Genomic DNA, 23,661 nt, shown 5'->3' on the forward strand with positions numbered 1-23,661 from the left:
TCAGAGCCAGGCGCTGTCCGACTTTGCCAGCTCTTAAGCATCAGACAGAGGCACTGGACTCTGCTTTTCTCAACTCGGTAAATTTTATTTAGAAAAAAAGGCGGGGGAGGAAAAAAGTGACACCGCTCTTGAGGCCAAGGTTTAGAAGAGAAGCCTCCACCTTTCTGCAGCACCTTAGTCCCCTCTCTCTCTCACTGCTTAACGTCCCTTGGTTTCCGAATCATGAAAAAGGCTATGTCCCCTGCCGAAGGAGAGTGGACGGTGAAGGTGCCTGGAAACGGCCAGAGAAAAGCCCCAAGCGGTCAATGTTGCGGTGGAGGACACTGTGCAGAACCGCGAGATGGGGTCCACCCTCACCCCCACCCTCCCTGGAGAAGTCCCGGATGAAGCGACCACGCTCTGACTGGAAGATGAATTTCTGGGGCAATGGCCCATGCTCCCGGAGAAAGCCCCAGACACTAAGCAGCAGCAGACGCACTTCGAAAGGTGCCAGTTGGCTAAATACCTCGTGCATATTCCCCAGGGCTGGTGGCAGGAGGCTTCCCTCAGCCATGACTGCTACCAGGGTGCAGGATGCCTCCAGGTGCCAAGGGGAGTGAGCTGTATCAGGGTGGCGAGAGGCTTCCCAATGACCCAAGAGGGCGGCCAGTAGCCCCCGCAGGAGCACGGAGCAGTAGCACAGGGCTGGGGGAGCAGCTGCTACCAGCTTTAACAGCTCAAAGAGCAGAGGCTGTTCCCGGAAGCGCCGGCCAATGCGGAGATCCCGCTCCACGGTGGCCCGGGCATGCTCCTCAGGGGGCCAGGCTAGCTCAGCACCAGCTGCATCAGGACACACACTCTCCACTAACGTCACTGCCACTGCTTTGGCTGCCTCCGGGCTCAGGGTGGGAGTCCCCCAGCAGCCCCCACATTCAGTCCCCCCGGGGGCACTGCAGCAGTGCACCAGGAGGCTGAGGAGGCTCTGGGTGTTATAGATCACTTCCTGCTGATCTCGCGACTGCACAAACTTGGGTGGCTTTAGGCCACGGCCGATGACTCCAGCGTGGAAAACTGACCAAATCCCTCCAGGACCTGGCACCGCTGCAGTGTGCCGCCGGTTTGTGTCCAACAGGGAGGCAGAAGCCAAAGGAGCGGAGACAACTGAAAGAGTCTCGTTGTCCCTATCCACTTCCCCTCCAAACAGTTCTGTGTTGCCCCGATGTAAGGCTCCCTCGACTAGCAGCTGCAAGACAGCCTTGAGCCCAGCTGGAGAGGTCTGAGAGAGACGGGTAAGAAGCTGAGAGGCCGAAGCCACACCTGGGGGGCCATGCAGCCTCAGAGAGGCAAAGAAGCGATGCACTCCAGCTCTCACCAGTCCCAGGAGTTGGGAGGGGGACAGGGCTTCTTGAGGAAAGGGACAAATGGCCAGGAGGGAGGCAGCAGCTTCAGCTACTTCCTCCTCAGGATGTAGCAGGAGAGGAGCCAGGTCAGACAAATGGGCTGACGCAGACTCCCCAAACCGGGCCCCTAGGGCTGCAGGGCCCTCACCACCCTGCTGTTCCCACCCGACTAGCAGTGCCAAGTTGCGCAGGAACCGGGCAGTGAAGGGAGGCTGCAAAGTCCCTGCATGCACCCGAGCCAGGCAGCTTCGGAAAGCCAGAGGCAGGAGGCCAGACAGACTGACCACCAGCCCCGCATATAATTGGGTGGCCAGACTCAATTCTTCAGGGCTTCGGGCCCGGCTCAGGAGATGGCCTAAGGCCTCAGGTCCACAGCTAGGCCGAGTATAGACAGAGAGCAGGCCCAGGAGCTGGTGTTGCCAGAGGAAGCGCTTCCGTTCCAATCGTAATGTCTCTCCACACAGCTCTCCAACGTGGTTTCTTAGCGCATCTAGAAAGGGCACAGGGCGGGGGGGTGGGGGCGGACCCAGCACCCCTTCCCCAGGAGACCCTCCCCGGTGATGAACGAGTTTTTGCAAGTGCAGAAGCAGCAGCTGGATCAGCCGGTCACAGGCCTCACGCACAGTGTCTGGCACAGCCAGGCCTTGGGTGGTAATGACTGAGGCAGGCATGGCTGTGTCCACCAGGAACTGCAACAGGCGGTAGGCACCTGCCCCAGAGGCCTGGCTCACCAGGTGCACGGCCAGGTTCAGCATGTTGTCCAGCTCCTCCCGGGGGAATCCCTGCAGGTGCTGCTGCAGCTGGCTCAGCACGGCTGGGGGCTTAAGGCAGTCCACCAGCTCTCCAGAGACTGTGCCCAGCAAAGCTGGTGACATGACCGCCAGCTGCAGTAGGAAGGGAACTGTGGCCTGAAGGGAGGGGTCCCCACTCCGGCCCCCAGTGCCCCCTGCCAGGCTATCATGGAACATTCGCAGAAGCTCCCGTCGGATGCTGTCTCCGTGGCGGGAGGCCAGGTGCCCTAGGATGCCTACAACTGAGGCAATCTTGGGCACCCGTTTCTCCCCAGGGATAGCAGGAGATCCAGGAAAGGGGTCTATAGAGGGGGTTTGAGAAGAGCTTCCACCACTGCCACCAGCTCCACCTCCAGCCCCACCGTGAACACAGAAATCCTTAAGGCCACAGGAGAGAACTCGGGAGATGATGGTGCCAGGAAAAGAGGAGCCAATATGGGCCACAACCCAGTCGAAGTGTGGGGAATGCTGGACAGAGGTATCCAGCAAGGCATCCACGCAGGCGTCTGGGCAACTACCAATGAGAGCTGAGAGACACTGAACATAGATGTCCATTAATGTGCGGGTGGCCCGGCAGCCCATCCACAGCTGCAGCAATTCGTTGAGGGAGCCAGTGGCATGGGGCACACGCTGGTGCTGGCCCGAGTATGTGCTGCTCAGCTGCCCCATGAGGTCAATGGACCACGCGCTAATCACAGGTGCCCAGGCCTTCGGGTTGGCCCGGATAAACTCAGACAGCACCTGCTGCACTTCCTGCACCACATCTTCTAGACCAGGTCCCCCAGCAGGGACGTGGGAGGGTGGGGGTGGACGGAGGTGAGGGGGGCCAGCCACAGGGCTTTCGTCCAAGGCAGCCAGGTGGGCCCGGACGCTCTCATCAAAGACGCCTCGCAAGTGGTCAAGCACGGCGGCCCGAGCCGGTGGCAAAGAGCGGAGCAGGAGAAGGCCACAGCGAGCATGTTCCCGGGCCGAGAGTTGGTGGCCCAGGATAGGGTCCACACCAGTCAGAAAAGCCTTGATTTCCTGGGACAGCTCTTGAGCACTGAAAAGAAAGCAAGAGAAGCAGACTTAGAGTGTTGGGAGATGGTGGGCACATTACATTCCGGGTTTTTTCCACATAAAACAGGGATAACTGTGCTTCAAAAGATAATGTAAGTGAAGCACTGATGCACCATATCAAGTTTCCACTAATCAATCACCCAATAAATGCTACCTATTTTTCTTTCAATAATAACAATAACGGCTATGTTAGATAACTCATCTCAGGTACTCTTGAAGTACTTTATATGTATTATTTCAATCCAGACAACAGCCCGATAAGGTAGGTACTATTATGTTCCCATTTTACAGATAAAGACACCAAGGTTAAGTAATCAGACTATAAGCTCCAAGAGGGCAGTAAACATTTCTGTGCTCTTCAACACCGAATACCCTTCTACTGAGGTGCCTGGTATATGGAAAGCACTCCATTAAGTATTCGTTGAATCGAGTAAGTATACCTTGTGTGGCTACAACATCTGCTTTAAAAACACCTTTCCAACTTTACTGCCCTTCCCCCAAAACACAAGCACCCTCGTTAAGGCCTCCTAGTACCTGTTTCCTCCCATATTCTGCAAGCATCCTAGGCACACACCACTTGGACCCCACATCAACAACCACCACCTTCCCAGCATTCTCAGTGTGCCTTGGAACCACGGTATCCCCAGGGTTCATACAAGGTAATAATGTCTGCCTTTCAGCCCCTTCCCCTCCTAAAACGTATGGCTTCAGTCGTAGAGGTTCGGAAGCCAGTGTTACGGGAGGAGGCAAAGTCCCCTTCCTCTTACTGCCTTTTCTGCCAAAGACCGCATCCTCTAGGGCTCCGACTGTGCCTTGATTTCTTAAATAAATAAATAAACCACCCTAAGGTAAGGGGGAGTATCTTAGTTGCAGGACAAGGGAAAGGCTAGAGGGAAGCATTTTGTGGGCCTGGGTTCTCAGGGAGACTCCATGAAGCCAGGGGACCCTGGGTTCTCTCGGCTCTAAAAGGGGCAGGACAGCTGGGTTCCCAAGAGTTCTGATATCCCCAACTCCTGTGAGAACAAGGCCGGGATCTGGGGTAACGGGGCGCTGCGGGTTAGGGGGAGGCACGACCGAGATCTTAGAAGGGCGGGCACTGGAGCCCAGAGTTTTGGCGCGGCAGCCCCTTGAGTTCTGGGAAGACCCGACCAGGAATCTCTGAGAACCCTGACGCGAGTTCTCGAGGTAGGATCCGGGTTTCTGCCGAGAAGGCTGGGGATCGGCGCAGGGCCGCGCGGTGGGGGAAGATGCCAGGGGCTCTGACTACCTGAGCGGCGCGGGACCGTGGGTGGCCGGGGCAGGCCCGGGAGGCCCTGGGGCCCCGGGAGGGTCGCACAACGCGGACATCCCGGAGCCCTAGCCCGAGCCCGAGGCGGGAGCGGCGAAGCGCAGGTAGCGCATGCGCGCTGACGGGAACCCTGAAAGGAACCAGCGACTAGGCTTCGCAGGAAAACCAGTCCGGCGACGTCCGCGACCCTCGTATGTTGGTTCCGGACCGGAGTCGGGCTCCCCGGAGCAGGACTGCGACTGTGACAGCAAGAAGCCGACCCGCCCGCAACAAAACCATTTCCCACCCAAAGGGCCTTTGACACACAAACTAAAGCAGGCTGCGGCTATTCACACTGGATTTAATTATTTTTGTCTAAAGCCAAAAATACAAAATATTCAACTCGCGAGGTTTTTAAAAAAGGAAGCACTGGGGCGCCTGGGTGGCTCAAGTCGGTTGAGCGTCAGACTTCAGCCCAGGTCACGATCTCGCGGTCCGTGAGTTCGAGCCCCATGTCGGGCTCTGGGCTGATGGCTCGGAGCCTGGAGCCTGCTTCCGATTCTGTGTCTCCCTCTCTCTCTGCCCCTCCCCCGTTCATGCTCTGTCTCTCTCTGTCTCAAAAATAAATAAACGTAAAAAAAAAAATTAAAAAAAAAAAAAAAAAGGAAGCACTGGGAAATATTTTAATCAACAAACAGTGACAATATTAAACGAATAAACAAGTAGATAAGTAAATAGACCGTGACAATGGAGAAAGCAGTTAAAGGAGAGAAGGGAAGGGAAAAGCGAGGCGGGGGGGTGGGGGTGGAGAACGAAAGATGGGAGAGAAAATTCCCGAGAGGAAAAGGAAAGAGAGGGAGGAAGAGGAAGTCCGAAATAAATTGGGTTGTAGGTGTTCTTCCAGTCACAGGCTGGCTCTACAGTCACGTTAGTCTCCGTTCTTTAGGCTTTGCTCTCTCTCCCCAACCTGCCAACTCAGGGCCCTTCCTCTCCCTTGCGGAGAGGGAGCCTGGAAACTGTATGACGAACTCCTATGCATTCATCAATAGCCCCCAAAATGGCCAGTCTGTCTAGCTTAAGCTTCACCTCTTCCACTTACTGGCTGTGTACTCTTCTTATCCTCCCTATGCCTGCTTCCTCCTCGGGAAATGAGAATGGTAACAGTACAACTACCTCCTAGGGTGTTGCGAAAATTGAAACCAGGGAATACGTTCACTGATCCTAAATGTTGGGATTCACGAGTGAACAGTCAAGAAAGAATTCTTGAGACGTCTTCGGTGCTAAAAAGGCAACAGGACCTGTGGGCAAAAAGAGCTACTATTGGTTTGTAAGGAGGCGCTGATTATAAACTTTCAGGTTGGGGAGGGGGTTAGGGAGAGCATTAGGTCTCTAAGGAATTTGGAAGAGAGGTTTCTAGGATCTTGAGGGGCTAGCTGTTGTTAGAAAAAGATCATTTACTACAACCTAGTAAACTCTTAGTGTGAGCCCCCTTAAATGTGTATCAGTGGGTCATATGTTTAGGCGATGATTGCTAACATGTATCTTGGGCAGGTAGAGATAAAGGAAGTTTCCGAAGGAATTTATTACAGGATCCTGGAGGTCCCACTAATGTCACGCTAAGGTTGTCTTTTGCCTCTTGCAACATATTAACATTGAGGCAGCTAAGCTTCCAGAGGAAGGCCACTCTGCTTGTCTCAAGTACTTGTCAATAGGCTATAAGTTGTAAGGAAGTTTATTTTTTTTCCTTTTGCCTTTGTTCTCCCCATCATATACTACCTACTAGCAAGATCTGTTCTAGAACAATAAATATTTCTGCTCCTAACACTGTCTCCAACTGGGACCCAATACTTACCATCTGAGAGCCTCAACTTATGATCTGTAAAAGGAGATTTTTGGGGTGCCTGGGTGGCTCAGTCCATTGAGCGTCCAACATCGGCTCAGGTCATGATCTCACGCTTTGTGGGTTCAAGCCCTGCCTTGGGCTCTGTGCTGGCAGCTTGCTCAGAGCCTAGAGCCTGCTTCGGATTCTGTGTCTCCTTCTCTCTCTGCCCCACCCCTGCTCGCACCCTGTCTCACTGTCTCTCAAAAATAAATAAATGTAAAAAAAAAATTTTTAAGGAGACTTTTGAAACATGTAAGTTCTCCAGGAATAAGACTATTATGTGGTCCTTGCTCTTAAGGATTTCATAATCCACAGGTGCCTGTTTTGGTGTTGGACAGATCTAGATTCATGTCTGCAATTTATCAGCAGTGTAACCCTGAGCAATTGACCCAACTGTTTGAAGCCCATTTCCTTATCTGTAAAATGCGTATGTCTCCTATCTGACAGATTTTTGCAAACATCACTTAAGATCACTTATTAAAGGGCGCCTGGGTGGCTCAGCCAGTTAAGTGTCTGACTTCAGCTCAGGTCACGATCTCACAGCTCCTGAGTTAGAGACCTGCTTCCAGCTCTGTGCTGACAGTTCAGAGCCTGGAGCCTGCTTCAGATTCCGTGTCTCCCTCTCTCTCTGCCCCTCCCCTGCTCATACTCTGACTCTCTCTGTCAAAAATAAAAAAAGATTTAAAATAATTTTTTTTAATTAAAAAAAGAAGATGGGGCACCTGGGTGGCTCAGTCAGTTAAGCGTCCGACTTCAGCTCAGGTCATGATCTTGTGGTTCACGAGTTTGAGCCCCACGTGAAGCTCTGTCAGCTCAGAGCCTGGAGTCTGCTTCAGATTCTGTGTCTCCCTCCCTCTCTGCCCTTCCCCCACTCATGCTCTGTCTCCCTCTCTCTCTCTGTGTGTCTCAAAATATTAAAAATGTCTTTCCTGAGGCACCTGGCTGGCTCAGTCAGTAGAGTGTGTAACACTTAGTCTCAGGGTCATGAGTTCAAGCCCCATATCGGATGTAGAGCCTACTTCAAAAAAACGTAAATTAAAAAACAAATGTCTTTCCTTCTCCTTCCTATTGCCTCCCCTCCTCTCTTTACTGCATCTGAATACATTTTCAAACAACCGCTTTTCTTTTCTGTGTTCAAAACTGGACATAATTCTGTTTCCCTGGAAAATTGGCTGATCCCAGTCTTAGGCCAGGGGAAGTAGCAGGTGAAATTGGAGCAGATCATCATGTCAGAAAACAAGGAAGTGCTCAAATACGGATGGTGTTGTGTCAAAAGGACACAGAGACCACCTTGAAAAGGCTCCTGTTGGCCAAATGTTGGCCATGACTTCAAGCCTGTAAAAGCAATAGTCCTGGATTATGACACACTGAGAAACAATCAGAATCCATAGTGATATTTTTACAGAGGAAGGGGTTTTCTTTACGGAATATATCACATGAATAATATCAGTGAATGAAGGATAAAATTAGAAAATCACCATTTTGTGCAGTAACTTACTAGGTAAAGATTATCATGGGTGCTACAATCACGGGGTGAAAGGATTTGGGGGAATAGGGTATTCATACAATCTCAGAGTAGCAGCCCCAAAGGTTACTTATGAATTACAAAGGGAAATTATACTTTAACAATGGAGAAATCTGACAGACACCCACTTAACCAAGTTTCTACACTTAGAAGCACTAATCGTGAGACAAATTGATGTAAGCAATGGGAAATGGATTGTTCCTAAATAAATAAATAAAATTACACTGGGCTCTTCAAAAATGTCAAGTTACCTAAAATAGGTAGAAATGCTGTGGAATGAGGGGCACCCGGGTGGCTCAATTGGTTGAGCGACCAAGTTCTGCTCAGGTCACGATCTTGTGGTTCATGAGTTCAAGCCCCACATCGGGCTTGCTACTGTCAGTGAAGAGCCTACTTCTGATCCTCTGTCCCCTTCTCTATGCCCCACCCCCACTTGCGCTCTCTCAAAAATAAACATTTAAAAAAGAAGCACTGTTGAAGGAGACAAAAGAGACAGGACAATTAAATGAAGTTACATGATCCTTGATTAACTCCTGGATTGAGGGGGAAAACAGCTATAAAAAATATTATTGGAGGGGCTCCTAGTTGGCTCAGTAGGCTGAGGTCCCACTCTTCATTTCCACTCAGGTTGTAGTCACAGGGTTGTGGGATGGGGCTGTGTTGGGCCTCACTGAGTGTGGCGCCCTAGATTCTCTCTCTCTCCCTCTGCCCCTCTCCCCTGCTCACGCTCTCTCTCTCAACAACAACAACAAAAGGATATTATTGGAACAATTAAGGAAATTCAAATATGAAAAAGTCAGTATTAGCTAATGTTAAATGTCTTAGGTGTGATAAGAGTATTTTGGCTATATAAAATAATGTTCTGGGCCACCTGCGTGGCTCAGTCAGTTAAGCGGCCAATTCTTCATTTTGATTTCCTCTCAGGTCACCATCTCACAGTTGGTGAGTTTGAGTCCCAAGTGGGACTCCTTACTGACAGTGCAACGCCTGCTTGGGATTCACTCTCTCCTCTCTGCTTCTTCCCCTGCTGGCTCTCTCTCAAAAAAAAACCACAAAACACAACACTAACACAACACAACAAAAAAACCTTAAAAAAAAAAAAGAAGGAATGTTCTCTGGGGTAAAAATCTCATCTGCAATTGACTTTCCAATGAGTCAACAAAGACACATGCGTACATATTTGCAAGTGCATACAGATAGAACAACTGTTGGAAAATGCTAAAAATTGGCAAATTTAAGTAGAGTGCATTTATAAAGGTTCATTGTACAGATTCTTTACTGAATTTGAAATTCAAAATATGTAGTTGGCAGAGGGGTGAGGTGGGATGGGCTGTGGCAGGGAGAAAGGAGGTGCAACGCTGGACCCAAACCCTCCCTCTTCCAAAGAAGCTTACACAGATTAAACAGGGCAGAGAGATGTTTTTTCCCCCCTGTTGAACACACCTCCACACAGGCAGCTTTTCACTTTAATTAAACACCCCCAGTCCTGTCATCCAACAGAAGTTCTGAATGTTAAATGGGAAAAATAATGCTCGGTCTTCACTTTATTAAAAATATAATCCTCGGCGACTGGCTGGCTGAGTCGGTAGATCGTCCGAGTCTTGATCTCAAGGTCATGAGTTCAAGCCCTACGTAGAACTTACTTTAAAACAAGAATTTATTTTTTATTTACTTCAAGCAAATTTTTTTTAATGTTAATTTATTTTTGAGAGGGAGAGAGAGAGGGAGAGACAGAGAGAGAGAGAGAGAACAGGGGAGGGGCCAAGAGAGGTAGACACGGAATCTGAAGCAGGCTCCGGGCTCCGAGATGTCCGCACAGAGCCCACGGGGCTTGAACTCACAAACTGTGAGTCAGATGCTTAACCGACTGAGCCACCCAAGTGTCCCCCCCAAAATTTTTTTAAATAACAGTGGATTTTTTTTTTTAAGTTTACTTATTTATTTTGAAAGAGAAAGCACAAGTGATGGAGACAGAGAGAGGGAGAGAGAATTCCAAGCAGGCTCCACACTGTCAGTACAAAGCCCGATGTGGGGCTCAAACTCATAAAGGTGACATCGTGAGCTGGGCTGAAGTCAGATGCTTAACCAACTGAGCTACCTAGGTGCCTCTGACTTTTTTTTTTTTTTTTTAAGTAATCTCTACACCCAATTGGGATTCGTACTCACAACCTGAGATCTAGAGTCGCATGTTCTACTGACTGAGCCAGCCAGGCACAGAGGCTGGCTTCTCGTTGCCTTTGGGTCCTATTTCCTGTCTCGTTTCCCCACTCACAAACCCCGCCCGTTCCTACATTTAATCACACACATCTCAGTGAGAAGTCTAGGGCTTTATTACAAATTGAGCTGACTGTTAAGGACCCCCGTCTCCCATCTTCCTTCTCCACGCTCTTCCTCTCAACGCATTCCTACAGGGCGGCTCCCTAGGCCATTAAGGAAAAGGAATCTGAGAAGAGCAAAAAGGGGCAATGCCTTCTCCAAAGTCCTCCGAAATAACCAGAGTCCTCCTGGCTCCAGCTGAGAATCTTCCGGTGGGAGGCGTGGGGATTTAGCTCTTATCTTCGAGGTCCTCCATGTCTACATCTTGGGGGGCTTTCGTCTTCTTTTGCCGTTTGGGCTGCAGTTCACTAGTCCTGGCTTGCCTCGTGGGGGCTTCCACTGAGCAAAAGGAAAGAGGAAGCATGAAGGACCCCCAGTGAATCCAGGCTGCCCCCTCACCTCACCTCTTTGCCCCAGCCTCACCTTCCATGGCTGCTTTCTCTTTCTGGGCCAGCCGGATCTGCTGGAGGAGTTTTCTGCGCTTCTTCCCAGAGAGAGTAATGTTGGCACGTGCACTGGACCTGAAGGGTTGGTAAGAGCAAAGATGTCCAGGTTAACCGGAACCACCGCAGGCTGGTTCTGGCTATTGAAAACGCCTTTGGGGCGCCTGGGTGGCTCAGTAGGGTAAGGATCTGACTTCGGCTCGGGTCATGATCTCACAGTTTGTGAGTTCAAGCCCCACGTTGGGATCTGTGCTGACAGCTCAGAGCCTGGAGCCTGCTTCCGATTCTGTGTCTCCCTCTCTCTCTGCCCCTCCCCTGCTCTCTCTGTAAAATAAATAAAACATGAAAAACTAAAAAAAAGAAAAGAAAATGTCTTTGGACTCAAGTAGAAAGACCCTGAAAATCTAGGCTCTGAGTTAAATCTTTCCAACATTTAGCCATTAACATGCTTAACACTACGCCCGTACATATATAGAGAGTACTTAACATTAAGTGTTAACACTTGGTATATGGCAAGAATTTGTAAGGGAAAACTGTTTTTCCTTCTATCTTCAATACTTTTTAATTTAATTTAATTTAATTTAATTTAATTTTAAGTAGTCTCCACGCGCAATGTGGGGCTTGAACTCATGAACTGCAAGGATCAAGAATGGCCCACCCTACCAAGTGAGCCAGCCAGGCGCCCCTATTTTCAATATTTCTGACACCCAGTTGGTTGAGTGTCTGACTCTTGGTTTTGACTCAGGTCACCATACCAGGATCGTGGGATGGAGCCCCGTGTGGAGCTCTGCGCTGAGCTTGGAGCCTGTTTGGGATTCCCTTTCCCTCTGCCCCTCTCCTCCACTCACATTCTCTCTCTCAGAAATAAAAATATTTAGGGGCAGCTGGGTGGCTCAGTTGGTTAAGCTTCCTACTTGGGCTCAGGTCATGATCTCACAGTTCGTGGGTCTGAGCCCCGCATCGGGCTATGTGCTGACAGCTCAGAGCCTGGAGCCTGCTTCGGATTCTGTGTGTGTGTCTCTCTCTCTGCCCCTTCCCTGCTCATGCTGTCTCTCAAAAATAAATTTAAAATGTTAAAAAAAATTTTTAATAAAAAAGTTTAAGTTTACTTATAAAAATTTATGTGAAGGTACAATGTTATCTGGGGAGGTGGGTGAGTCGACAGTTCTTAGATTCTTAGTCGGGTCCAAGACCCAAAGAGGTTGTGAGCTACCAGTGTTGTCCGCACGCTAGCAGGGTGTAGGCACAAACACAGCTGACAAACGTGCCTTGTATAAAGTCAGTGCACAAGAAAAGCGGAGGTGATACCTGCTGTGGAGATCGACACGGAGGAGAAAGGGGACTCGAGGCGGGAGGGGGCGGGGCAAAGGGAAGAGAGTCTGGCACTCACGCCCGCTTCTTGAGGTGGTGCCGCGTGATCAGGCCTTCGTCTATTACAGCTCCCACCACCCGGTGCTTCAGTCGCCTCTCCCGGTTCAACACCCGCCGTCTCTTGAACAGCTTCTTCTTCAGCTCCTGAGGGGGAGGAAGATGCTAATCAGACGGAAGCCGCGCACCGCGACCCAGGACCCCGCACCCGGCGACTCCGGCCCATAGATCTCATCTCTGGCGAGATTAGAGGGCTCCAAGACGCGTGGGGAAACGAAGTCGGGGCTCCCACACAATCACCGTTCGGGGCCGGTTGATCTTTCCCCCGGGAGCCCCCATGGCTGCGCAACGACTGTGGTTCGCGGCCGGCGTTTTGGCTCTGCGCAGCGTCCGCGTAGGCCCCGCCCCTCGGCCTCCGCGAGCCAATCGCAGCTCAGGGGCGGGTACTGAGGGTATATAAAGCAGCTCGGCGGCGTTCTAGTTCTCTCCCGGGACGGCGAAAAAGTAGGTGCGTAGGTAGGTTTCGGATACGAGGCCCGGCAGGGGTTCTGGGCGGGGCCTGCTCACCCTCCTTTTCTTGGCGGGGGCCGGGTGTACGGTCCCGGCCCCCGTAATGTACGGAGGCAGAGGGAAAGGGCTCTGGCCCCTCGGCGTCATGTCTTCGGTGCCCGCGGCTTCCGGTCCGCGGGTTCTATCCTCAACCGCCGGGACACCGGCTCCAAGGAGCCCAGCGGAACCGAGGTTCTGCAGGCTCCTCCTTGGGGTGCTCACGACTTCTCCTTTTATTTCAGGTTTGGGGAGCCGCCCCTGGAACCGGAGCTGTCGTGTCCCCCTCCTCTTTTAATTTACCGTTGCCAACAATAAAGGCCTTTCCTGCCGTAGTAAGTGTGTGTCCGCGTTTTTTCCATGGTTGTCATTAGGCTGTTCGCGTTATCCCACAAAGCGGAATTTGCAACCTTTCTCTTGGACCTCAGGCTCCTTCGGGAGTGCGGGCGACATTTCGCAGAAGGTTCTCTGGCCGACCTTGCCGGGATCTCCAGATGGCCGCGCTGCGAGCAACTCTCCACGTGGCGACCCTGGCGGCTGGGGCGCGCCGAGCTTTGTTGGGTAGGGAAGGTAGGCAGAGTGGGAGGGCAAGGCGGGTTCTTAGTGACCCTAATCCCTGAAATTGTGATTCTTCAAACCCCAGGGTATATTGCACCGGTGTTTTTTTGTGTTTTTTTGGTTTTTTTTTTTTGGTTTTTTTTTTTTTTTTGCAGCAATCTGATGAAACTTGGGCCCTGGGTGACACATGTGCCCCACTCGTGTCCACAGGCTCCCTGGCTGGTAACTGCCTGGCCCACCGTTGCCTCTGGGATAAGCTCCACAGCGGTCCCCGAGTCGGCAGCGTCCCCACGTTCGACTGGTTCTTTGGGTATGAGGAAGCCCAGGGGTTCCTACTGCCGCTGCTGCAGGAGGCACCGGCTGCCTATCCACTGCGGGTGTTGGACGTGGGCTGTGGGACCTCCAGCCTATGTACAGGTCTCTACACCAAGTGTCCAATTCCCGTGGATGTGCTGGGGGTGGACTTCTCTCCTGTGGCCGTGGCCCACATGAACAGCCTCCTGGAAGGTGGCCAAGACCAAATACCCCTGTACCCTGGGCACCCTGCCTCTCGACTACAGTTCATACAGGCTGATGCCCAGAACCTGGAGCCCGTGGCTCCCTCAGGCTCCTTCCAGCTAGTGCTGGATAAGGGCACCTGGGATGCTGTTGCCCGGGGCGGTCTGCCTGGGGCTTACCAGCTTCTGTCAGAATGCCTAAGGGTCCTAAGCCCCCGGGGGACCCTGATTCAGTTCTCCGATGAGGACCCTGATGTGCGGCTACCCTGCCTGGAGCAAGGGTCCCAAGGCTGGACTGTGACTGTGCAGGAGCTAGGCCCTTTCAGGGGCATCCCCTACTTTGCTTACTTGGTTCAAGTCTCTCATTAAAGACTTTAGTTCTAACTCTATATAATTTTTCTGTTGGGTGAGGAAAGAGGTGAAGAGAATTTTTTGCATCTTTGTATGACGGCTGGGAAGCAAGGATCTTAGGGCTGGCCTCCATATTTTCTAGCCACGTGCACATATTTTTGAATGTCTCCATGCCCCAGTTTACACCTCGGCAAGGTAGGAATAATAATAGGTGGAGTTGGGATTACATACAATGTCAGGTGAAACATTTAGCACTTAGCAATGCCAGGCACAAGATGAGTGCTAACTAGAGAAGGCTTCTAACCCCTACTAACTGGAATACCTATGGGCACAGATAGAGTTTCTGGGGGTTTTTTGTTTAAAGAGAGGAGTTCTTAATCCAAATCCCAGCACTGACTGACTGATGTGAGCCAGTGGCCCAACCTCCAAGCCTCAGTGTCCTCAACCTGTGAAAAGGGGAAGATTGATAGGACAGCCAGAAGGGCCTCCTAACAAACTTCACTGAAATGTTGAGAGAGAGAGAACAGATACTTACCCTCAAAGCTCCTGGGAGGCAGGAGGTGTGAATATTCCACAAAGCTTCTACACACGTGGGAGCCTGTTGCTGGGTTCCAGAGAGGACAGGGGTTGGAGGCTTCCTGATACTCTGTGTCCTCGGGAATCCAGGAGACATCTTGTTCTACCTGTACCTGCCCCCAGCTGAGTTCTGGGTTAAAGGTTCTTAACGGAGATCTGGGGTCCAGTGGGCTCCAAGTCCAGCCTGGGGGAGAGGAGAGTTGAAGAGCCCGTTAAAAGTGAAAAGTATTCCTGCGGGCGTTTGGGTGGCTTAGTCGGTTAAGTGTCCTACTTCGCCTCAGGTCATGATATCAGGTCCTTGAGTTTGACCCTCACTTCAGCTCTGTGCTGACAGCTCAGAGCCCGGATCCTGCTTCAGATTGTGTCTCCCTCTCTGCCCCTCCCATGCTCACACTCTGTCTCTCTCTCTAAAAAATAAACGTTAAATAAAAAAAAGTGAAAAGTATTCCTGATACATTACTGACTTTTTGAAAGATGAAGCAAATTAGTTTGATGTTTTTTTCTTTTGCTTATAAAAAAGTAATACAGCAGTTGTAATTAAGAGCCTAATTTCATGGCCTCAGTTTTCTCATGAGGATAAAAGGGTCTCCCCCACTGAGTTCTGAAAATCATGAGATAAAAGTGTTTAGCACAGTGCCTGGCACACTGTAAGTCCTAATAAATAAGCTTTTTTTTTTTTTTTAACGTTTATTTATTTTTCAGACAGAGACAGAGCGTGAACGGGGGAGGGTCAGAGAGAGAGGGAGACACAGAATCTGAAACAGGCTCCAGGCTCTGCGCTGTCAGCACAGAGCCTGACGCGGGGCTCGAACTCACGGACCGCGAGATCATGACCTGAGCTGAAGTTGGACGCCCAACCGACTGAGCCACCCAGGCGCCCCTAAGCTTTTATAACAGTATCAGACATGGGGGAAATTCTGGAAGAAAAGGCATCCAAAATGTAACTTCTCTCTGGGTAGTCGATTTGGGATAATTTTATTACATTCCCCCCACACACACAACAAATGATGTAAATATTTTAAAACATTTAAAACATTGTTTTAGAATATTTTAAAAACAATGTATTTTAAAATATTAAGTATATTTTAAAAATAATTAAAAGGCATCACCCATCTGACATTACAACTTCCCTCTAATGTTCAACTTTGCCAGACACTTTGACTTTTCTCTCCACCTCTATGTTATTCTTCACTGCATGAACTAAGCACCTACTGTGTGCCTGGTACTGCTTAATGCAGAGGACACAACTGAGTTTTCCATCTGGGCCCTGCCCTGAAGAATATCCAGGTCGCAACGGCCCCACTGAAGCAGCCGCCTCCCTCACCTGCCTCTTCACTTTGGTCCTGGAAGAAGACCTCGGCCTCCTCTTCCTCATCAGTGAGCAGCAGCAGCTCCTCTTGTGGCCAACCCAGCTCCCCGCTCTCTTCACTCCCCTCAGAAGCTTCCACCACAATGGAGGGCAGGCGAGTCTTTTGAGAGACCACCTGAATCAGGATAAGCAAGGTGCTTGGACCAAACTGGAAGATGAGTCAGCAGCAAGACACAGGGTAGGGGAGTACTAACCTGAACATCCTGGTGACCTTCAACCCTGCCAATTTCTCCTCTGTCCATCCACAGGGGGCTGGTCAGCCTAGGACTTTCTGGGTGCTGGGAGGAGCCTGGGCTATCTCTAGGCCAAGGCCCATCCTCGCTGCTCCCTGGCACAAGGGCCATGGGTTCTAATTCTTAGAGGGCAGAGTGGTTGAACTCAAAGTGGAGTACCCCTACTCAGACACTCCACAGACTGCTCCTTTAATCCTTGGAGCCTGGCCCCTAATCACTTCTGAGAAGAGAATGACAAGCTAGGAGATTATGGGCCTTCCAGGGGAGGGGAAAATCCCAAGAGATGGGATAGGAGCTTTAGGTCTCACTCCCCGGTGTCACTGGGAAAGGCAGGAGGGTAGGAGTCAACAAGGGCATCTGGATTAAAGCCCTGGGAGTGAAGAGCTTTGCTAACAAACTTGGAATTTCCTGATTCCTTTGCTCACTGGGTCTCCCAATTTGACATGTTTCTTTGTGTCTTACTTAATGAATATTTATAGGGTGTTTACTATTTACCAGTAACTGTTTTTAAATGCTTTATATATCAACTCATTTAATTATCCTAAAACTATGAGAAAGATACTGTCATTAGCCCTATTTTCTGATGCAGAAGCCGAGGCACAAAGAACTTAAATGATTTGCCCAGAGTCACACAACTAAAAGGTGCTTTCTTCTCCAAACTAGAACTCGGTATGTTACTCCAAACCCAGAGTTTTCATGCCAGGGGTGGGGTGGGGGAGCCAAGGGTTTCCCATGATCAAAACAAAACAAAACAAAACAAATTTACTTTCAATACGTTAATTTAACAAGTAAAATAAAGAAAAATAATAACATATGTATACCTTTCCCCCCACCCAGTACATTTGGCTTTGAGTTTTTGTTCAGAAGTTGAGATTTGGAGTGGACCAATAGACTGATGTAAGTATCTGGATGTCCGGTATGTGCTGTACTGAAAAACCACAAGTTATTGTAGGAAACTACAGAGCACAGCCCTAGCCCTGTATCGACCAGGAAATTTCGGAACTGGGCAGCCGTAAAACCCACAGCGACCATGAAGACACGCACTCCGACACGCACGCTCCCTTTAGCAATCCCACTCTGGACTTCATGGCAATGGGTCCGGTGCTCGGCCCTCAAGTCCAACGCTTTTGGACGCGCTCAAGCTTCCCAGTTAAAACCAGTCTTTTAAGACCCAGGTGCTCTAGATTCGAAGGTTTCGCTGATCAGGCCCTCTAGCCCGGCCCCATCTCTATGGTCTTCTCCGTGGGCCGCTCTAGCCAGCGCGGGGAGCGGTGAGACGTCGTGGCTCGCCTTCTAGGCTGCGGGAGGCGCCGGAGAGCGCCTCGCTGGTCGCGCGGTCGGCCATGGAGACCTTGCGCAAAGCGCTGATCGTGGGTGCCCTTCTGGGCGCCGGGGCTGGCGTGGGCTCCGCGCTCTTTGTCCTCGTGGCTCCGGGAGAGCAGCGGAAGCAGGCGATGCTGAAGGTGGGGGCGACTGGAAGTCCGAGGTGGGGTGGGCGGGCGGAGAGCCCCCGGGCTGGGGGTCAGGACTGCGAACCTCCCTTCCCGCCCGCAGGAGATGCCCGAGCAAGACCCGCGGCGCAGGGAGGAGGCGGTCAGGACCAAAGAGTTAGTGCTAGCCACTCTGCAGGAGGCAGCGGCCACGCAAGAGAACGTGGCCTGGAGGAAGAACTGGATGGGCGGCGGCGGCGGGAAGTCAACGTGAGCTGGGACTTCCATCGTGGGCACTGGGACCTTGCTCCCGCGCAAGAGTCGGAGGCGGCCTTTCTCCTCCGTACGCCCAGCGGGGAGACCCGATCGAGGATGCCGCGCCCAGGCCTCCCTGAGGCCCTGGGAGCCGCTGCAGGGTGAGCACGTCCCCTATCAAAAGATGCACTGACTGCACTTTAACATCCTACGTCGCGGGCGGGGGCGTCGGATATGGTGAACCCGAAGGAACCAATAAATCACGTTCCGCCATCCAGTCTGTGAGCCCTGCAGTCTGGCGCCTCTAAACGTCTAGAGTGTTCTGGGGGGCCCGTGCTGGGGAAGCAGATGACTGTGGCTCCCATGTGCCCCGCAGCGACCAAAACACAATGTCATGTGGTTGTTCAAGCGTACTTTTGATAACCAAGTGACATTCTTGAAATCAGAACTAATGCTGGAAAATCCTGTAGCAATTGGTGCCCGTGGAGGACACTTTGGGTTTCCTGTCCTGTGAGGTTGGAGAGGGGCTTCTAGCATTTAACATACACTATGATGCTTTCTGGGGCTATTGAACCTTTGGAGGTCAATTTGCTAGGAGTGAAAGGAGCATGCGTTCAGTAAGACAGGTCTTGATGAAAGTCCTGCATGTTACAAAACCTCTTGGAGCCTCAGTCCTGTTACATAAAAGGTGGTAATTATCTTGAGGGTTGTTGGGAAAAAATTAACTTAGAAACGTAAAGTGCAGTGCTTGGCACAGAGCAGCCTTTGATAATAGGTAGTGGGGTTTTTCCCCTTCCAGGTTTTCACTGTAGTAGTCTGTAATCCCCGAATCCAGTCATGGGATCTCTTGGGAATCTCTGAAGGAGCGAGATAATTTCCCTGTGGTCTGCCTCACATCCGGTGGTTCCAAAGAAGATAGCAATTGAAGGGGAGGGGGGAAAGCTTGCTTTTATTTATTATTTATGAGAGTGTATTATTTATTTTTGAGAGAGAAAGATACGGAGTGCAAGCGGGGGAAGGGCAGAGAGAGAGGGAGACACAGAATCCAAAGCAGGCTCCAGGCTCCGAGCTGACGGCACAGAGCCCAATGCAGGGGTCAAACCCACGAACTGTGAGATCATGACCTGAGCCGAAGTCAGACACTTAACCGAGTCACCCAGGCTTCCTCAAGAGAGAGAGAATCGTAAGCAGCTTCCACGCTCAGCATGAAGCCCCACACAGGTTTCAAGCCCAAGAACCTGGGATCATGACCTGAGCTGAAATCAAGAGTGGGATGCTCAATGGACTGAGCCACCCAGGTACCCCTGCTTTTATTTAAATAAAGCCAGGACAATAAATAAAGCTTGGTTAACACTGAGGTGTAAACCCAGATGGTGCACTGGTGCTGTTTTCACCCGATGGATGAAGTCCTAAGCCAAATGCACTTGTTATGTGTGATCTTTGGTTTAACCGTGGCCTCTTTCTAGCAGGGGAATGAGAGGGAAAAGGTCAGCAGCTGTTTGAGGGACTACGAGGATGAGAGCAGCAGTGAGAGGCTGTGATGAAGGAACTTGGGAGGTTCAGAGCCTGAGCCCTAGAGTCAAGCTCCTCAGGTGGGTTGGTTTCCGTAAGTCACATTCTTTCGTGTCCCAGTCTCTAAAATGGGATAATTGGGGGCACCTGGCAGGCTTGGTAGGCAGAAAGAGACCACGACATTCAGTCTCAGGGTTGTGAGTTCAAGCCTCACACTGGGTGTAGAGATTAAATAAAAACTGTTATACAAATAAAGGTGGCATAACTGTACCAACCCCAGATAATTGCCTTCGTATCTCTGTTAACACATATATTTATTTTGAGAGAGCGAGCAAGCACGAGTTGAGGAGATGCAGAGAGGGAGAGAGGATCCCAAGCAGGTTCCATGCTGTCTGCACAGAGCCTGATGTGGGGCCTGAACCCATGAACTGTGAGATCATGACCTGAGCTGAAGTCAGACGCTTAACTGACTGAGCCACCCAGGTGCCCCCCAAATTACTCTTTAATAGCTAATACTTACTGGGAACTTATTAAGTGCCAGGGAACTACACTAAAGCACCTGTATCAGCGTTATGTAATACCCATAACAATGAATTAACAGGTACCATCATCCTTATTTTACAGGAAGCAACTAGGCTGGCTTCAAGAAGTCAAGGCGGGGGGGGGGGTGCCCCCCCCCCAAAAAAAAGAGGCAGGCACACAAGTAAGGATCTCAGGCTTATGCACTACCTTACCCATAGGAGCAAACTGTGCTGCTCGTCGTACTCTACCCCCAACACTTCTCTTAACTTCCCAAAAAGAAAGATCCAGAGATTGTAATCAAGTTTCTGTATGGAAACTGAAGATGAAAAATAAGGTCTGCTTTAAATGCCTTCCCTGTAACTTCTCCCTCTGCCTCAGTTTTGTCCCTCCCAGCCACTCAGGAAGGAGTCAGGCACATACAGAACTCAGAGGGTCTATTTATTAGGAAGGAGATGTCAGTGCTCTATCAAACATGAAGATGTCAGAGAGGGATGGTGGGATAAAGGCCTCTCAGCTGGGACATTTCTTGGCCACAATGAGGACAGCAGAAGGCACAAGTCCTGAAGATGGGAGAAAACAGCTTTGACCTCAAAGATCCTTGCTCTTTGCCCCCCAAAATTTCTGGCTTCATACCATCCCCCCAAAGTCTCTTCCCCTGGCATTCCTTCCTTTCTCAGGCATCCCCTCCCCTCCCCCAAGTCCTGTTTCTGATCGCACGTGTCATACCCAGCTCCTGCAGAGGCCGTTCCATGTCAGCCTCTGAGAAGGCCCGCCGGGGGAAGCCACTGAGCAACTGCACGGGGTCCTGGTCCCCTCCAGGCTCTTCTCCACGGTGGAGCTCCACATAGAGCCTCACAGCTGCCAGCTGTTCCCGTGCCCGGAACGTCTGGGTCAGTGAGGTCCCATCTGGCAGCCTGACCTAGAGGGCAAGCGTGAAACACAGTATTGTGAGCGTCAGAACTGAGTGAGGTGCTCAAGTAAGGAAAAGAAGAGTTGCAAAGTTGGCTCCTGCTTCCCGTTAGACTGGACCGGCGTAACTACTCTTCAAAGCACCTCATGAACAACCACTTATGCTGTGGTTTACTAAGCACTGAAGAGAGGCTCCCAGCTTCCTCACATTTTAACAAAGACGAGATCACCCAAAAACCTCTAGATAAACACCACGTCGTGCAAGTTGCTGTGTAATAAACGAAATGAAAACATGATCAACTAAAAAGGTAATTGCTGAGTAAGAGGGAAGTATGGATTTAAATAAGACTAGAGCAAGTGAAATGCGATATCTTTCCTAAGAGTAGAGGAGGTAGGATTTCAAAAGTCACTTACAAAGAAGGGAGAGGTTTGGCAGAGGGAACATAACTGAAAAAAGCTCTGAGCCAGGTAGACAAAGGGGTCCCAGAAGCAAGACAGGAATTAGAATCAGTACCTGTATGCGACACTGGTCATATTCCCGCTTGGTGGGAGGCTCCTGGCTGGGAGAGGAGGGAACAGGGCCTGGCTCTGTTGGTGGTGACGGCCGAGAACCCACGCTACCACCATACTGGAGGACAAAGGAAAACACTGATCAGCCTCACCCACTCTTAAAAGAAACACACTACGCCCATCCTTTTCCTCTGAAGCTAGAAAAGGGTTTCTACTAGCCTACCTACTTCATGACCCCAGTGTCTTCCCAATCACCTACCTTCTTGGCTCTCTCTGCTTTGTCTCTTTCAATCTTTTCTCGGACTCTTTGTCTGGAATGCAGACAAGAAGAAAGTAGGTCGGACATTGACAAAGCAAATCTAGATTCCTTTCTCCTCTCGTATCCAATATCCCCATCACCCAGACCTGGCTGCTAACTCTTCAGCCTTTTCCCTCCTCCGCTCTTCAGCAGCTCGGCGCATCTCATCTTCCTGTAGCCGCTGTCGGGCAGCTGATAACTCTTGCCCTTGTTTCCTGCGCTGCCGTTCCCGTTCTAATGCCTCTCGCTCCTCTCTTTCTTCCCGCTCCCGCTGCTTCTGGGCCACCAGCTCCAACATCCTGTGTGGCAGAAAGGAAAGAGCTCAAGAAAAATGGACACAGATTGGGAAGGCGAGTTCATAACGGATTCAAAATGAAATCAGGGAACACGCGTCCCAAAAGAGGTGAGAGAAACAAAGAGGAAGCCGCCAAGGAAGGACGGAGGGAACACGGAAAGTTCCAGGTTCTTTGATCAGACTTGTGCATCATGGAAAAGTGGAAGGTGACCCTCAGAAATGTGACATTGTTCGTGACTATACCTTTTAGTCTGTTCCTGTCTCTCCTCTTCAGTCAAAACGGGTTTGCCTTCTCCGGCGTTAGAGCTGGTTCCTACAAACAAGCAATCAGTGTTACTGGCCGTTCATGCTCCTCGAGCTCTCGTGAATGATCACACTGTGTCCCTCAGTCAGGACCTTCAGGGCCGCCTGGCTCCGAGGAGGTGGGTTCCCGTCCCAGGACGTGTCCAAGGGGGGTAGGTAGAGGCTCGTCTACATCGGGGTCGTCTTCGTGCTCCATCAACCTGGCAGGGGAAGTCGGGAGGGACGTTAACAATGAGGCTGCCCCTTCCAGCAGTCCCCACTCCCCTGCCACCCGGTCTGAGCGCTCACCAGTCCATTGCAGCCTCGATGCCCTGGTTCCCCGTGAGGGCCAGAGCCTTCTCCCTGGGGGCAGAAACACCGTGAATAGCGCCCGCGAGCCATGGTGCGGGTCAGGCTGGGGCGTGGAGCCTGAGACCAGGCTGGGGGAAAGGCGCAGACAGGTCCGCGATCCCCGCGGGCCAGGGTTAGGGGGCTCCCTTACGCGCGTCCCCTAGGGAAGCCCATCTCGATGAGACTCTCCAGAGCCGTCAGCTCCGCCATGGCGCCACCACCGCCGCTTCCGCGGGGACCTGGAGGAGGGCGAGAAGGAGGGCGCAGGGAGGTCAGCGCTGGGGCGCCCCCGAGCCGCCGCACGGTGCCGCCCCCCGACGTCCCAGCCGGGCGTTCTCTTACTTACCCGGCTCTAGACCCGCCGCGGACACTGACGAGAAGAAAGCCGAGGGGAAGCGGAAGTGCCCGGATCTGTTTGGGTCACGTGGGGGCGGACGTGGACGGGTGCCGCCGAGAGCCAGAAAACACAGGCCCGGCTCGGCTCGGCTGCCCGGGCCCCGTGAGGGCGGGGAAGGGCGGTGCATCCGAGGACGCTGACGGGGGAGGCGATACCCCCTCCCCCCCCAGACTGGGACGCCGGCAGCGGTGGGGAAGAAGGGTGGTGCGGCTTTGAAACCCAAGGGCGGAATGAGGCAAGCTCTGAGCGCAACCAATTGGAAAGTTACTTGGCTTGTTGATCGGGAGCCATAGACATGTTCCTACTCTTTGACCCACTCATCCTCTCCGGGGAATTGAGCCATCCTCCGCTCGCCTGCCAGAGGGATCTTTTGCAAAAACATAACTCTGTGATCCTGTCATCACCTCCCTGCTTAAATATTCTCCATGACACTCCAGTCACTTAGAACGAAACAAGTGCTTAGTAGTCTGGCTTCCTCCGCTTTTTTTTGTTCTTGTTGTTGTTTGTTTAGAGGCCTCTGTAAAGTGAGAATAACAACAATAAGCCCTTCCCTTAGGCACCTGGCAGGAGTGCGCTGTGTACATGTTGGTAGTGCGCAGCGTCATCTCCCACCACTTGCTGGTAATTTGTGCAGATTGCAAAACAGGCCGTCTTGCTTTTCCAGGCGCCTGCACCTACGAGTCCCTCCGCCTGGGATGTCCTGCCTCTTTGGTGGGACTGGTTAATTCCCAATTTCAGAC

At 51.4% G+C, this 23,661-nt stretch overlaps 6 protein-coding genes and 1 non-coding gene across 10 annotated transcripts; 3 read left to right on the forward strand and 4 right to left on the reverse strand.

The window, feature by feature from the left end:
• Window positions 1-50: 50 nt before the first annotated feature.
• INTS5 (integrator complex subunit 5) lies at window positions 51-4,688 on the reverse strand. The gene is made up of 2 exons (XM_007091972.2): window positions 4,497-4,688; window positions 51-3,212 (listed from the first exon to the last, which is right to left on the reverse strand). The coding sequence occupies exons 1-2, from the start codon at window positions 4,574-4,576 to the stop codon at window positions 233-235; spliced, it is 3,060 nt and encodes a 1,019-aa protein (XP_007092034.2). The 5' UTR covers window positions 4,577-4,688; the 3' UTR covers window positions 51-232.
• Window positions 4,689-10,211: 5,523 nt separating this feature from the next.
• Window positions 10,212-12,465, reverse strand: CD1H11orf98 (chromosome D1 C11orf98 homolog). The gene is made up of 4 exons (XM_015542030.2): window positions 12,331-12,465; window positions 12,053-12,177; window positions 10,643-10,740; window positions 10,212-10,558 (listed from the first exon to the last, which is right to left on the reverse strand). The coding sequence occupies exons 1-4, from the start codon at window positions 12,367-12,369 to the stop codon at window positions 10,449-10,451; spliced, it is 372 nt and encodes a 123-aa protein (XP_015397516.2). The 5' UTR covers window positions 12,370-12,465; the 3' UTR covers window positions 10,212-10,448.
• On the forward strand, window positions 12,466-15,222 carry CSKMT (citrate synthase lysine methyltransferase). Of its 4 annotated transcripts, none has more exons than XM_042958836.1 (3): window positions 12,466-12,538; window positions 12,822-13,146; window positions 13,345-15,222. In XM_042958836.1, the coding sequence occupies exons 2-3, from the start codon at window positions 13,071-13,073 to the stop codon at window positions 13,998-14,000; spliced, it is 732 nt and encodes a 243-aa protein (XP_042814770.1). In that variant the 5' UTR covers window positions 12,466-12,538; window positions 12,822-13,070; the 3' UTR covers window positions 14,001-15,222. The 4 variants fall into 4 exon arrangements, with proteins under 4 accessions (XP_042814770.1, XP_042814769.1, XP_042814771.1 ...); XM_042958835.1 differs by having other exon boundaries at window positions 12,475-12,546; XM_042958837.1 differs by lacking the exon at window positions 12,466-12,538 and having other exon boundaries at window positions 12,740-12,911; window positions 13,005-13,146.
• Window positions 12,598-12,745, forward strand: LOC122231600. Its single transcript, XR_006208857.1, has one exon. It is a non-coding gene; the product is annotated as a small nucleolar RNA SNORA57 (small nucleolar RNA).
• Window positions 14,424-16,926, reverse strand: LBHD1 (LBH domain containing 1). Its single transcript, XM_042959633.1, has 4 exons — window positions 16,122-16,926; window positions 15,883-16,042; window positions 14,518-14,742; window positions 14,424-14,428 (listed from the first exon to the last, which is right to left on the reverse strand). Exons 1-4 carry the CDS (start codon window positions 16,269-16,271, stop codon window positions 14,424-14,426), a joined length of 540 nt encoding a protein of 179 aa, XP_042815567.1. The 5' UTR covers window positions 16,272-16,926.
• A 406-nt stretch (window positions 16,927-17,332) lies between these two features.
• Window positions 17,333-18,842, forward strand: LOC102970639 (ubiquinol-cytochrome-c reductase complex assembly factor 3). The gene is made up of 2 exons (XM_007091962.3): window positions 17,333-17,623; window positions 17,715-18,842. The coding sequence occupies exons 1-2, from the start codon at window positions 17,504-17,506 to the stop codon at window positions 17,862-17,864; spliced, it is 270 nt and encodes an 89-aa protein (XP_007092024.1). The 5' UTR covers window positions 17,333-17,503; the 3' UTR covers window positions 17,865-18,842.
• A 1,454-nt stretch (window positions 18,843-20,296) lies between these two features.
• Window positions 20,297-22,954, reverse strand: UBXN1 (UBX domain protein 1). The gene is made up of 10 exons (XM_042958091.1): window positions 22,871-22,954; window positions 22,676-22,763; window positions 22,483-22,536; window positions 22,288-22,394; window positions 22,135-22,204; window positions 21,704-21,895; window positions 21,558-21,609; window positions 21,303-21,416; window positions 20,606-20,798; window positions 20,297-20,439 (listed from the first exon to the last, which is right to left on the reverse strand). Exons 2-10 carry the CDS (start codon window positions 22,732-22,734, stop codon window positions 20,390-20,392), a joined length of 891 nt encoding a protein of 296 aa, XP_042814025.1. The 5' UTR covers window positions 22,735-22,763; window positions 22,871-22,954; the 3' UTR covers window positions 20,297-20,389.
• Between the last annotated feature and the right edge of the window lie 707 nt (window positions 22,955-23,661).

The sequence above is a fragment of the Panthera tigris genome, chromosome D1, assembly GCF_018350195.1.
Source record: "Panthera tigris isolate Pti1 chromosome D1, P.tigris_Pti1_mat1.1, whole genome shotgun sequence".
In the NCBI taxonomy this organism is placed as follows: domain Eukaryota; kingdom Metazoa; phylum Chordata; class Mammalia; order Carnivora; family Felidae; genus Panthera; species Panthera tigris.